The 13,878-nt window shown below is 39.1% G+C and overlaps 1 protein-coding gene across 1 annotated transcript in view; it reads right to left on the bottom strand.

The window, feature by feature from the left end:
- Window positions 1–11,696, bottom strand: part of LOC127450817 (acid-sensing ion channel 2) — a 731,245-nt gene extending 719,549 nt beyond the window's left edge. Inside the window, exons 1-2 of the mRNA XM_051715203.1 lie at window positions 11,405–11,696; window positions 9,164–9,796 (exon numbers count right to left, since the gene is read on the bottom strand). Of these exons, the coding sequence (XP_051571163.1) occupies window positions 9,164–9,781 (618 nt within the window). The 5' untranslated portion in view covers window positions 9,782–9,796; window positions 11,405–11,696. The remainder of the gene's footprint in view (window positions 1–9,163; window positions 9,797–11,404) is intronic.
- Window positions 11,697–13,878: the final 2,182 nt, after the last annotated feature.

Consider the following 13,878-nt stretch of genomic DNA (forward strand, 5'->3'; position numbering starts at 1 on the left):
TACACATTGCACATTACCTCTGTCTTTCGGAGAAAGTGCACAACACCGAGGCCAACTGTGTTCCAATTAACATCCTGGACGAAGTCGAGCTACAATTCACATTATCTAGATCTGTTTGTCCAACTTCGCAAAAATCGAACTGGTATGATTTTAGTCAGAATAAAGCATTTACATGACATTTTCAAAAGATGAATTATTGTTTTATTCCAACTGAAATCAAACTTTTAAAGTGCATGTAAACATAATGAGTACATTTTTCAAACACACTCACAACTGAGAACAACTTTGGTTATTTGTGTGTTACTTTGCGCCTCTCTTTTCCCGTCTCTCCAGAGCACAGTTGTTATTTTTGAAAAAGACAGAGTCCCGTATCAAATGTAGACAGAAATTTATGTTTTTTGTGTCGCAAACAGAAGTAGGAGAGACACAGAACAAGAGAGAAAGAGAGAGAGAGTTGAGGAAAAGAACAAAAGGACACTTTTAAAAGCACCGAACAGGAAGTTGAGTCAGTGCAGCGGGAGAGAATGTCTGCAGGTGGCTCCTGAGAGCATGAAGTTTGATGAAAATCGAACATTCTTAACTTAGAAAATATTGTAGATTTCCGAATTACATAAACCCAAAATTCAACCTGAGCTTCCTTCTCGGGCTGTCTTCACCAGTCCTCTTTGCTTTTTAAACATTAAAAGCCCCTTAGCAATTATCTGAGAGAGAGGATCAAAATAATTTTCAGGAGGGTACTAAAGCTCTTGTTTTACAGAAAGGGAAAGCCATAGAGGAGTTAGTCAGCTCTTAAAGCCCAAAGAGTCAGCTAAACAAAACTTTTGGCACTATATGAACAAAAGCACTCTGAGAAAACAACACATTTTCCAAACCGACGGCATCACGCAGCAGTGTAATACCGGGTCATTCCAGGATGTAAGCCAAGACTCAACACTCAGAGCACCAGCACACTACAAATGAGTCACAGCAGATAGGACAACAGGACTCCAGAGAGAGGTGAGGACACAGAGCCACATTTGAATCAAAATCACAGACAGCATTATAAGGAAGCATTGTGACCAACCACATCAGAGATACACAATCGAAACTGTATAATTACTGAGTATTGTGTGGTCAATACGCAATCATGGAGAGTGTCAAAGAGAGAGAAATGTTTATCAACATTACATAGCGATGGCTGCCCTCTTTCATGCTCTTTATTAAGGTGTTTCAAAAGCTTAGGAGCTTCTCAATGTGTTTCAAAAGCTTAGGAGCTTCTCCAAGGCTATGTTCGGAATGGAATACTAGCATACAAGTGAAACTGTAGGGGTTACTCTATGATAAATATTTAAATACTAGAATGCTACACTGTAAAAAAAAATCCTGTTAAATTTACGGTAAAAAAACTGGCAGCTGTGGTTGACAGAAATTCACTGTAAAAAATACAGTAACCACGCTTCAGGCTTTACGGGATGTAATTTTGATGCCTGTATATTTTATGGTGCATTATATTATTAAATGATATAAACTTAATACTTTAACCTTCTGAAACTGTAAAAATCTGCTTTTCACTTTATAATGTTGTTACACACCATAGTACTTACAGAAAGGCACATGATGACATGAAGTTCATCAGTAGTGGCCTTTCCAAGAACGATGACCAATAAACATGTAGAGACAGTGCTCAGTGTCACTCACACAAACACTAAACACCATCAGGATAAAACATGCGAAATTAAAATAACGTAATAAACATTAACTAAGCTATCAAATCTAACACAGAGCACCCCAATGTACATAACTGATATTAAAAATAAGAAGAAACAACTATTCCCATAAAAAATAATTAAAAGTGATGAGTAACGCAGGGAATTCTGGGAACGCCCGATTATTGTTTTTTCTACCGTAATTTTAACGATAATTTACCATAAAAAGTACATGTACTCTCTTGTTAAACATAATATTAATTTTTACCATTAATTATATAGTAAAATCATACTTTTTACATGTACATTTTTTTCAAAATTGTACTGTAAAATTACATGTACTGTATTTTTAAATATATTATAATTTTTTACCATATATTTTAAGATAACTTCCCATTTACCAAATAAAGTTTTTTTACTGTAGCATTTTTACAGTCTTTTGCCGTTAAAATTAAAAAACATTTTAGAGTGTACAGTGTTCTTTATATGTTACATGTTTAATTCAGTTTTACAGTTATTTTGCGTTTTAATCCAATTGCCGTAAAAAAATAAATAAAAAAAAAACGTATCTTACTTAAATAAAGTCTAGACAGATGTTACAAATTCTGTCTAATTTCAATGTTGGATAGATTATTTCTGAAATGTAATCTTATACTATAACAAATTAAACAACTAAAATTGTAATCAGAAATTTAATCTTTTAGATTACATTTTACGAAATCTAATTTGATTACCTTTGAATTACGTTTGGGTTATTGCATGTTTTGAGGAAAAAATCTAATTTGAAGTGTATTAAAGGGGTCATGACATGAGGAATCCAATTTTCCTTGATCCTTTGACATATAAGATTTCATTGTGCTATAAAAACATACTGTAAGTTTCAGAACTCATCCTCCTCACTGCAAAAAGAGCATTTGTTGAAACCAAGCTGCCAAAACGACTCATTCTCTACTTCCTCCACATTGTGATGTCACTGTGGTAGACATTTGCATCTGACTGCCTCCACAATAACACATCGACACTAGGGGTGTATCAGTTCTCGGTAAAAAAAATTAACAGTTCGCCACCCATGGTTCGGTAAGCATTTGTACCACGGTTCATCTAAAGTTTAATGATGCATCTAGAACACAAAGTTTGGCAAAGAAAACAAAGCGTCAAATCAACAGACACAGTTACAACCTCCGCTAATGCACCTGTATGGTTTTGTAGATGCCATCCGCATGTGTCCACCTACCTTATGACATCACTGTTCTGCACACTTTGGTTTGTAGTTTGAAATGGCTAGCATAGAAAACAAGAGGCTGATAGAGAAACACCTGCCTCATTCAAGTCTCCTGTCTGGAAACATTTTCTTCACTTTCAACAGAGATGGTCAAAAAACGTTTACAAAACAGGCACTGTTTGTAGACATTGTTTGACACTAGTCCCGTATACTGGTAATGCATCGATATTTATGTTTAGCTATTTACGCAAAAATCACCCACGGAAAGATAACGCGCAATGCACACAGAGCCGCAGGTGACACTCCCCTCCATTTTTAAGCAGGCACTCGTTGCTAGTTTGGCAGACATAAAACAAGAACTAAAGTGCTTGGGGTGTTCATTGCAAGTTATGTTGCCCTACTCCGTTGATGAAGATGTGGGATTTCCACAAATGATCAAAGTACTGGAGTCGCGTTACAACATGCCTTCTTGCATTCATTTTAATAGCAAGGTTTTTCCTTCTATATAAACAGCCTCTGAATGTTGAAAATATGTTAATTTGAGTTTGAAATGCACTTTATGTTGATGCATGTAGCATCATAATGCAGGTATTAACTTAAAAAGTTACTATAGATACTGTTTTATACTGTAGTTTCCATACAGTAACCATGATTTTACAATAGTCTTGTAACTATGGCAGTAACTAATTAATTTTGTGGTTACTATGATTTTACTACAAATGCCATGGTTAAATTATGGTTACTGTAATAAAAACATGGTGATTTTAGTAAGGTCAAATCTTTTTTCTTGTTTCCAAATACTAGAGTATTCCTACTTTGGATTTAGCAGTATATATATATATATATATATATATTTTTTTTTTTTTTTTTTTTTTTTTTCTTAAACGTTGCAAGTACCGAACCGCACCAAAACCGTGACCCTAAAACCGTGATACAAACTGAACCGTGAGAAATTTTAACTGCTACACTCCTAATCAATGCCTACTTTACCTTATCACTTCCGTTGCCCCGCCCAGCAGCGGAGAGCAGTGAGATGGCAAGTAGAGAGCAGGTCAGTTTTGAGCAGAGAGCCAAACATAACAGTGAGCGTTTACTGTCAAGTCTTAAAGTGTTTTTGACAGAGGGTCAGAATAATGGGGGAAAGGATCATGTTTAACAAATGTATGACAAACATTTCTTTGGCAAAAACCTTTATTAAAATGATAAGTGAACCTCAAGGAACATATTAAAATAATCAAAAATGCATGTCATGACCCCTTTAAATTTACACTTGTTTCAATAATCATTAGTAAACATGAAAATAAACAACACTTTGCAATTTGTCCGTTGCCGAGATAAAAACTGGCATACTACACGATACTTACTCATCTTGCAGCAATAGTAAGAATACTGTATAGCATGATATTCTTAAGACTTAAAACTTTAGTGTCTGTTGCTTCAGTCAGTCTATATTACTCCATTCCGGTTGTTGAGGAGGATGGAATAATACAACCTGAAGGGATATAGCCAGTGTTTTTGCTCACAACAAATCACAAAACACAACTTTTTCAAAACAGTGGTGCAACACTGGAATAAACCAATCCTCAACATGATTCATTTGTATTGCCTATTTCATTCTCTTTTCCAGAGTGAACAGTGAGAAGGGCTTGAAGTTAAATTCATTTTATGAGCTATTGTCAGTAATTTGATAGGAAAGTACAGAAGTGACAGGAAACATGATAGGATAAGTTTGCCCTGCTGGAAAAGAAAACAGCTTAAACGATCCTAAGGTTGTTAGATGTCTTTTCTGCCTAGATGGTTTTAGAGTGGTTTTGGGCACTTTTTTTTGGCAGCTTGGCCCGGCTGGGATACCAACTAAAACATCCTAAACCAGCTAAAACCAGCGAAGCACCTTAGGCTAGTTTAAGCTGTTTTTATCAGCAGGGGGAAGGGATCAGGAAATGACCAAAGCCGGATTCAGTCTCAGGTCACCTCCACATAAGCACCAAAGTGCAACATGTGGGAACATGTGCATCACCTCCAGCCATGTCTTTAACTTGACCCAAGTTAAAAACACAGAACAGATAAACTTTCTATCAATCCATTAATTGCTCTTGACCACACACACATTGCAATCTAAGCCTGTATTCTTGGTAACATAGAGCATTATGGACACCAGTAGTTATACAGAAACTGACTTTTATTAGCTTTAAAACTGATAAACCAAGGCTTGCTTGAAAGTAATACCTACTTATAACACAGAAATAACAGAAATGAAACATGAAAACATTGCTGACAGATATTTTCATTTTGATTCCATCTTCTCTAAGGATTAACAGACACAGGCCCATGTTTGAGCACAGAAAGCACTGAATTGTTAAAAAAAACAGCATGTTTTCCACCACATTTGCTGAATCAGAAAGCATGTTTCCATATTCTATATCTAGCCAGACTATCAGTGTACATCAACACCAACTGAAGCAGCCCACACATAGTACAGGATGCAGTGTTTCCTTTATATGCATTTTGCAGCGACTCTGCGCCACTGCTGAATTATGCGCCGCTGTTGGTATTTCAAATGGTCAATTTAATATTCTTGACAACATTACGCTTGCCAGCCCCAGTCAGCTGTGTGCTTTCTACACTGCGAAAGAGACCCCACCACACACACACAATACATACACTTACTCAAAGTGACATCACCGCATAGCAACACGAGTCAAACTCGCTTCATTTCAAGTGGCCCGCAAACTCATTTCTGAAACATAGGATGGCAGGGGATTGCAACGTTTCACTGAACAATTAGTTAGCGCTTTCCTCGTGAATATAAATGAGCCTTCCCCTGTCATCTGTATGTTTTGGAGTGCATTTTGCTCACTTCAAAAGTGGAATGAAACAGTGCTACACAGGCCAATTATCAACATGGCTTAATCATAGCAGCACGAGGGCAGAGCAGGTGCGGTAATTGGCGGACTGGTCTCAACCGAACAGACTATTTTAAATGCGCTTATAAACCAGTGAGATACTTTCTAAATGTATTTAGACAGCTGTTTTTTCATTACATAAATGCCATAGTTCTTTATATAGAAAACATAGTTACTAACCATGGTAGTGAGGAGCCATGCATGGTTTTACCTATGGTTACTATGAACTATTACAAATATCATTGTTAAAACTATGGATACTAGTTTTATCTAAGTTTTTTTTCGATTTACTATGTAAGAACTATGGTGCATTGTCATAATTATGAACCAAGCTATCAGTTTTCCATCCATGTAAAATTTGTACTCTTGTAATGCTCTCTGATTATACGAAAATGTAAGTTGTTTTGTTTGTCTTCAGAAATTCCAAGAGATGACTGTAGTTTAATCAGTTGGAGCCTGATGAAAGGAATCTGTAAAGAAGACCCAACTTAGTCACATTGTCAGAATTTCAATTTAGCCATATCAAAATTAGGTGTTAATTTTTTCCACAGATGTTTCTGTTGTTAATATCACAATTTTCATCAGCATCCCAACCTCACAATCAATGCTGTACTGTCAAATGTGCATTTCAATGCACATAACATGTAATATTATTTGCATGGGTGCTACCAAAGCAGGTGTTGATGCCACATTTTCAAAGGGCTCTTTGAGGGCACAAATAAACCCTGATGTGGCCCAGGCTGAAATTGAGTTTGACACCCCGTTTTAATCTATTATTTGACCAACACGTTAATATGGGTCCGGCGTTGTTGGCTTGTGGATGTGCACATAACAGCACTGCTGCTGAACAAAATCCTAGGGGAAAAACTGGGATGAAAATGCAGACACAATATACACATTATCCTGTTCACAGTCACCATTCACTGCACCCAGCACTGGCTGAATGTGAAGAGTTTCATTAAGTCGTGCCAGACCACACTATCTCCTGCCTTTGATTTCTGCTGCCTACACGGAAAGCACTTATCTTTAAAATGGAGGGAATCTTCAAAGTAATCCGCATTGCACAGCCATTTGATGTGCTGGCCTCATCTGTTTGGAGGAAAGAGGTGCTGCACCTTATACAGTTCATGACAATACTGAAAGGCCAATTCAGTAATATAGACTGGATGTACATTTCACTTAAATGATACTGCTCTGAAAATACATAAAGAGAAGATCAAATCACTCTGGCTTGACTATACAGTGACCAAGGAGTTCTAATATTCCTGGAGAATGGTTAGCAGTTCAATTCAGCATTCCATTATTTAAGTTGCTAAATAAGGACTACAACTACCTCAAGCATGCAAGTTTATGTGTTTAACGAATCAAACAATGCCTGTAGTTTATTTTTAGCAACTTGCTACCAACATATGTTTTTAAAGCACAAAATGGTTTCAAAATTTTCATTTGAGGTAAAACTGTGTGTAATTTAACAAAACTTTAAAGTCTCTTCAAGTAATGTTAACCCCAGACCTTATTTTACTCATAAATTCAAAATTCCTGAAGGAACCAATCGCAAAATAGACTTCAAGGTTGGCCTACAAATTAACGGCATGACTGAACAGCTCTATTGCTAAATACATTTTATATATTCGGACGGTTATATATTTAAAAATATATTAGTCCTTTAAATACCTTCAGTGTAGTTAGCTACTTTTTGTTAGTAAATTGTAGAGAAGCTGACAACAGCAGCACTATTTAATCAGGAGATTCAAAAGCAAGAGCACTGCTATGCTTGCCAATCATAAACACTGACTCATACTGTACACATGACCAATGAAAATAAGAAGAGACAACACAAAGCAAAAGAAAGCAAGCTGGTGTATAGAGTGTATGCTTGTGAGTTTGTTTATAATGTGTATATGTGTGTGCTGTTAGCAGCACATGTGTAGCGACTGAGGGGATATAAACAGACCTCAACCCCTGAGGAGAATAGCAGCACTCTGTGAGAATCAAACCAGCTATCAACCCTCATCATCACACGGCTGCGGCCAGCTTTTACATTACCCAAAAAAACCTCTTTAACCAGTCAGAGGATATTCCAGACTGATGGAGTGTTTTTTTAATATTAATATTTTGAGCGTGCAAACTATTAAATTACATTTCTGATGTTTAAAAACATGGATTGCTCTGTCTCACAAACTAGTGAGCGTTTTTGTGGCAACACAGGCATGCTGCTGACAAAGGCTGTTTCTAATTGTAGTCACAAATAATGCTTCCAAAGATACTTCACAAAATTTGAAGCAGTATTGCATGAATGTTTTGATGATAAGACTAAAATGCAATGCGATGAGCTCAGCAAAAAATACGGCAGGGTGGAGGGAGATGTTGGTAATACACAAAAGGTTTTTTGCTGTAATTTTAAATTGCTGCCTAAATGCAAACATCATAAACAGCTTTGAGCAACAGGCAAGTCTCTTGTGAGGTTCATGCAAGGATTTGTTTGGCATGCATGAGTGGTTGTTAATGAAGTTGATGTCTATTAAGAGAGTTTCAGATCGATGGCTAAAGAGATTTTATTTAATTAGGATCATGTTGTTTATGTTGTGCAGTATAGAGAGCAACAATATGTTTTGAGACAGAGCCACTATGTCACAAATGTATATACAAACAGCATATATACAGTTAATTTAATTTCAGAATGTCATATTATTTTGTTTGTCAAAAATACAGCACGAGTGGAGCTGGCTTGGACAACACAATGTGTGCAAAAACTGATGATCCAGAATGAGAAAGTTCTAAAGAGCAAGAAAATATGACCTTTTGTACAAAGGTGCTAACATGGTCAATTTCACTAATGTGCCTATATTTGATTAGTAAGAGTGCAGAATCTTTACATCATAAAAAAAAAAAAAAGAAGATTTTCAATCTGGTCTCAGACTTTGGACCCTGTTGTATATGCAAACATAAATATATCTGTAAACTTAATAATGTATAGTTTGTTCATAATTCTTGCAGTATTTTTGGAAAAAAAGCACATTAAATCATAGACATCCAAAACATCATCACAGTTAGGGGGTAAAAAGCTGTCAGCACCCTCAGAGTAAAAACAATCTCTTCAAGCCAAACACAGATTCAGAGAGAAGCTTAAGGGAGTAGTAAAACTCATCGCTTTACATGTTAGCATACAGAACTACACCATAAGCAACATTCAGTAACTTCATTCCTTCACAAACCTATGAAAAAAACTCAACGACAAGTATAAACTTTAGCACACACAACACTGAGCTCATTATTCTTTAGTCCACAGCAGTGAAACACACTCCATCCAGGAATATCAAGCTTTGCAAAACAAGCATCTTCCAGGTACTCACCATTTTGAAGTCCTGATGGCTGCACTCCTGGCCCTGGAAACGGCAGTAAAGCATCATGTCCTTCAGATCATGGCCTACTCGCTCTGTGAATTCCCGCATGCTGAAGGGCTTGGGCCGGTAGTTAGTGAAGTTGGATTTCTCATTGAGAAAGGCCAGCACGTGGGGCTCGGCCAGGTGCGGCTCGGGAATCTGCAAGTGCACGTCCAGCAATGCCAACAGTTCCCCAGCGTGGTAGAGGTCATTCTGTGTGAGGCGTGTGAAACGGTAGGTGTTCAGATTACAGACGGTGACGGCGGGGAAGACAAGGCTGCCAGAAACTACCGCGTCCACGCTGGTGACATGGGGGTAGGACAGGAAGTAGGCCAGCCGCTCTGTGCTCTCCAGGATGAGTAGCACCAGGCTGGCCAGCAGGGCCACGCTCCAGATTAGACGGCGTGAAGCAGAGCGGCGAGGGGATGAAGAGGAGGAGGAGGAAGAGTAAGGGAAGATGAAGCGTAGACCGTGAAGGGTGCTTCGGTGGGCGAAGGACTGCCAAAATGATAGGCCTCCCATGCTTCCCATGCCACCGCTCACAGTTTCACGACTTGCCTCGCTTCCACAGCTCTCCTTCAGGTCCATGATTGACACACACACCTGCGGGGCACACAGTGTTTGTCAGCTTAAGCCAAAGAACCCTCTTGCATCTTGTTCTGGCTGTATTTCACTTCATTAGAGTTTCACAGCCTCATCAATAATAGATCATGCAATACAGACACTTTCTTGAAGCAGTGGGGTTTGAGACTAACATGGAAGGACACTGTGACACTGTAAGGCTATGTGAAAAATGTAAACTGAATTTAGACACTAGTTGGACAGCGGATTTATGTAACATGAACCCCATTTACTAACAAAAGCTGTATCAGTTTTAGACAGACAGAGAAATGAAAAAGGAAAGAGGAAGGAAGAAAGGAAGGAAAAGGGGATGGGTTGAAAGGAAGGAAAAGGAAGGAAGGAAACAAGGATTGACAGAAAGATGGATGGAGGGAAAGGAGGAAGGAAAAGACAAAGGAAACAAGTACAAATGAAGGAATGAAGGAAAAGGAAGGAAGAAATGAAGGAAACAAGGATTGACAGAAAGATGGATGGAAGGAAAGAAGGAAGGAAAAGACAAAGGAAACAAGTACAAATGAAGGAAGGAAGGAAGGAAGGAAAAGACAAAGGAAACAAGAACAAATGAAGGAAGGAAGGAAGGAAGGAAGGAAAAAGGAAACAAGTACGAATGAAGGAAGGAGGGATGGGAAGGATGGAGGAGGAAAAATTTAAGAAGGAAAAAAGACAAAAGGGAAAAAAGATTGAAGGAAGAAAGGATAGAATAAAGGAAGAAAAAATGAAGGAAGGAAAAAGGATTGAAGGAAGGATGGAATAAAGAATAAAGGAAGGAAGGAGGGAGGGAGGAGAAAAGGATGGATGGAAGGAAAACAGGATGGAAGGAAGGGAAAAAACAATGGAAAGAAAGAAGGAAAAAAGTAAATAAGGAAGGAAGGAAAAAATAATGGTTTAAAGGAAAGAAGGATGGAAAGAAGGAAGGAAATAAGGAAAAAAATAATAGACTAAACAGAGAGACAAGTTGAGGTACACACACCCCCTGAAACCATGGCCAAATTGTCTCCTGACCAATCACAGAGAGCGACACATATACAGAGAGAGAGAGAGAGGCAGGGTCCATTGAACACTAGAAGACAGAGCTGTTTCTATAAATAAATATCAGGGTGTACCAGTGCACACAAACCTATAACAGAGCAATGGGTGAAGGATGAACAGCACAGATCTTGCTCCAGTGTGAGAGGGTGGAGATGGAGTGAAAGATGCTGCCCAAGGGTTTCCCTCATATCTCTCTCCACCCACTTCTTTTGTTCAGCCACTCCAAATGCCAGGACCCCCCCCCCCCTACACAAACATCCTCCTCTATTTCCTTCTCTTTACATCTCTCTGTCTCTCTTTCTCCATGCTACTCTCTCTATCACAGCATCTCTCTCTCTTCGTCTTCACATGCCTCTAACTTTCTCTCAAAAATTTTTATGTGATGTTCTGAAAATGCCTGGAGCAAACACTGAAATGATTTCACAGGGAATGAGTGAGAGAAATCTAGAAAAATCTGTTACAAAAATCTTAAAAATCTAATCCTGACCCCATCGTCAAATTCATGCACATGCACACACAAATCCACAAAGTCACTGGACAACCAATGGCAATTCTAAGCACCTCACGTGCAGCCTAACGACACAACATCCAGCCGAGCATGAGTGTGTGTAAGAGAGAGAGAGAAGGAGAAAGTGAGAGAGAGAGAGAGACAGATAGAAGGAGGTGGGTCAGAGAGGGCCTGAGAAGATGCTGTCGTTGATCCTGAGTCGACGGAGTGTGTGAGCTTCTCCCAGTCCCAACGCTTCCCGCTCTAGTCCAGCCAGACCAACATCACGCACCTTCTTGCTCCACTCCCCACTGTATCCACGCCGACAGCGAATAACAGCTGAGCCGGTACAGATGTGAGCTACACACACACATTCACGTGTAGAGACACAAGCACTGTGAAACGGAGAGAGAGAGTGAGAGGGGGCACAGAGCGTTTCTCGCTCTCTCTTGCTCTCCAGGAGATGGTCACTGAATCCCTGCCTGTGCTCTTCCCTCTCTCGTGCTCTTTTGTCTCTCCTCTCCTCCTGCGTGCATTCACACTTCACTCATCTCCGTTTAGAGGGTGATGGATGGATACAAGAAGCAGATTGAGGGTAACGAATGGCAAAAAGAAGGAACTGAGGAGACGGGAAAGAATCTCAAACAGAGAGGGGAGAGGAGGGGGAGAGGCATAGTGAAAAGAATGGAGAACAGAGGGGAGGAGAGTCGCCACTTTTGTACAATTGACAGATACTGTATTTCCTGCCCGGAGGGCAGCTATCACACTGCAATGATGTGTAATATAAGAGAGATATGCCTTTGTGTTTAGTGCTTGCGTCTGCACAACATTCATGTCAAAAACAATTAAAGGGGGTGGGGGAGAATAAAGTAAGAGAGATACTGAAACAAGGAGAGAGAGAGAGAGAGAGAGAGAGAGAGAGAGAGAGAGAGAGAGAGAGAGAAAGAGAAGCTACAAGTGTGTGTCGTAATGGAAGCTGACAGGAATAAAGTGGGACAAAAAAAGAGAAAGAGAGAGCTGGAAGAGTGCAGAGACTGTGAGATGAAAAATAAGATGACAGCGAGAGCAGAATTTTGAGGAAAGTACGGATATGCCAGAGGGGGATAAAAATAAAATTTAAATGGATGAGACCAGCTGGTAAAAAAATCCAATATAAAATAAATGTCATTCCTCCATCAACGTACGCAAACTGTAGAAGATCATTCGATAATAATTTTCACATTTATTTCTGCTTCCATCTCTCCTCCTGACAGTCTTGCAGTGAATGACATCCTCTGCGCCTGCTCTCCACCACATATTTCACGCCTCATCTTGCTGCGGACGCCAGACTGCATTAAGACAGAAGAGCCTGAGGAACTGGACGGCTCCTTGAGCTCTCTTCACCTCTCATAAACTTCCACATATCAACCAGGCGAGAAAGCAGGAAGCTTGTTTTTATCTTTCACAACAGACCGTAAACATCTCCCTCTGTTTTTCGGTGAGGTGGATAAAATGTTCATCAGTCTCTCTCTCTCTCTCTCTTTCATTACCCTTGACACCCATTTTATTCTGCCTATCTCTCCCTCATCAGTCTCTCTCCGGCACACCTTCATTTCCTCATTCCAGTCCCCTGATTTTCTCATCTGTTTCAGCCCTGGGTACGCAGATGTGAGGAACAGAGAGGAGAACGAGAAAAGAGGTAATTTATGAATCTCTGCAAATACATTTATGCAAAATGGGTGTACGGGACACACATTCACTCACACACACACTGCTTTGATTCAAGGCAGAGTGTGTTTGGCACACAGATCAATAGGCAAGGCTGGAACTTTAGAGTGGAGCTCTGACAGCCTGTAATGACATGAGTACAGCCAGAGCTATTGGGAAGAGTAAAGGGCATATAAAACATACAGTCATGACCTGGGGGAAAATAACTACTGCCATATGGTCCAGAATGAATGAGAACACATTGACATAACACTTCAGATTTTAATCCCCATATCAGGTGCAGTGGCTACAGCTTTTATGATGTATGTAATGGTATGGTCCTGTTTTACAGTTATGGTGGACTGATGCCTCTAGGTAATTACAGTGCTTGCAAGAAGGCCCTGTATTGAAATTCCTCTTACTAGAACTACTACCTTTTGTTCCCCACAATATCCAGCAATTGATTTCACAAATTTGCAGATAATTCTGTAACCTCAGGGGCCATTCAGACCTAACACGTTCTTGCACAAAGAAAAAAAAAAAAAAACTGGACACAGCGTAAAAAATAAAAGAGAATGCAGGTGTCAGGAGGAGTACTTTATAAAAGTTGACATTCTTTTTAATCTGAAACGGCATCTAAACAGCTGTCCTGGGTGAGATGCTAAATAAAAAAAATAAAAAAAACAGCAAGACGTGGCACAATGATCAAAGATATCCGTATAGAAAAACAAAGATGTTTATGTAGAAAAACAATTGAAAACAGCACAGATGGATACATTCACGCATTCGATGAAAACGACCCCATTAGATGTTTTTTTCATAAACTATATACTTACAGCAAGAAATTTTAAATGACATTTTT

The sequence above is a fragment of the Myxocyprinus asiaticus genome, chromosome 13 (assembly GCF_019703515.2).
Source record: "Myxocyprinus asiaticus isolate MX2 ecotype Aquarium Trade chromosome 13, UBuf_Myxa_2, whole genome shotgun sequence".
NCBI classification, from domain to species: Eukaryota; Metazoa; Chordata; class Actinopteri; order Cypriniformes; family Catostomidae; genus Myxocyprinus; species Myxocyprinus asiaticus.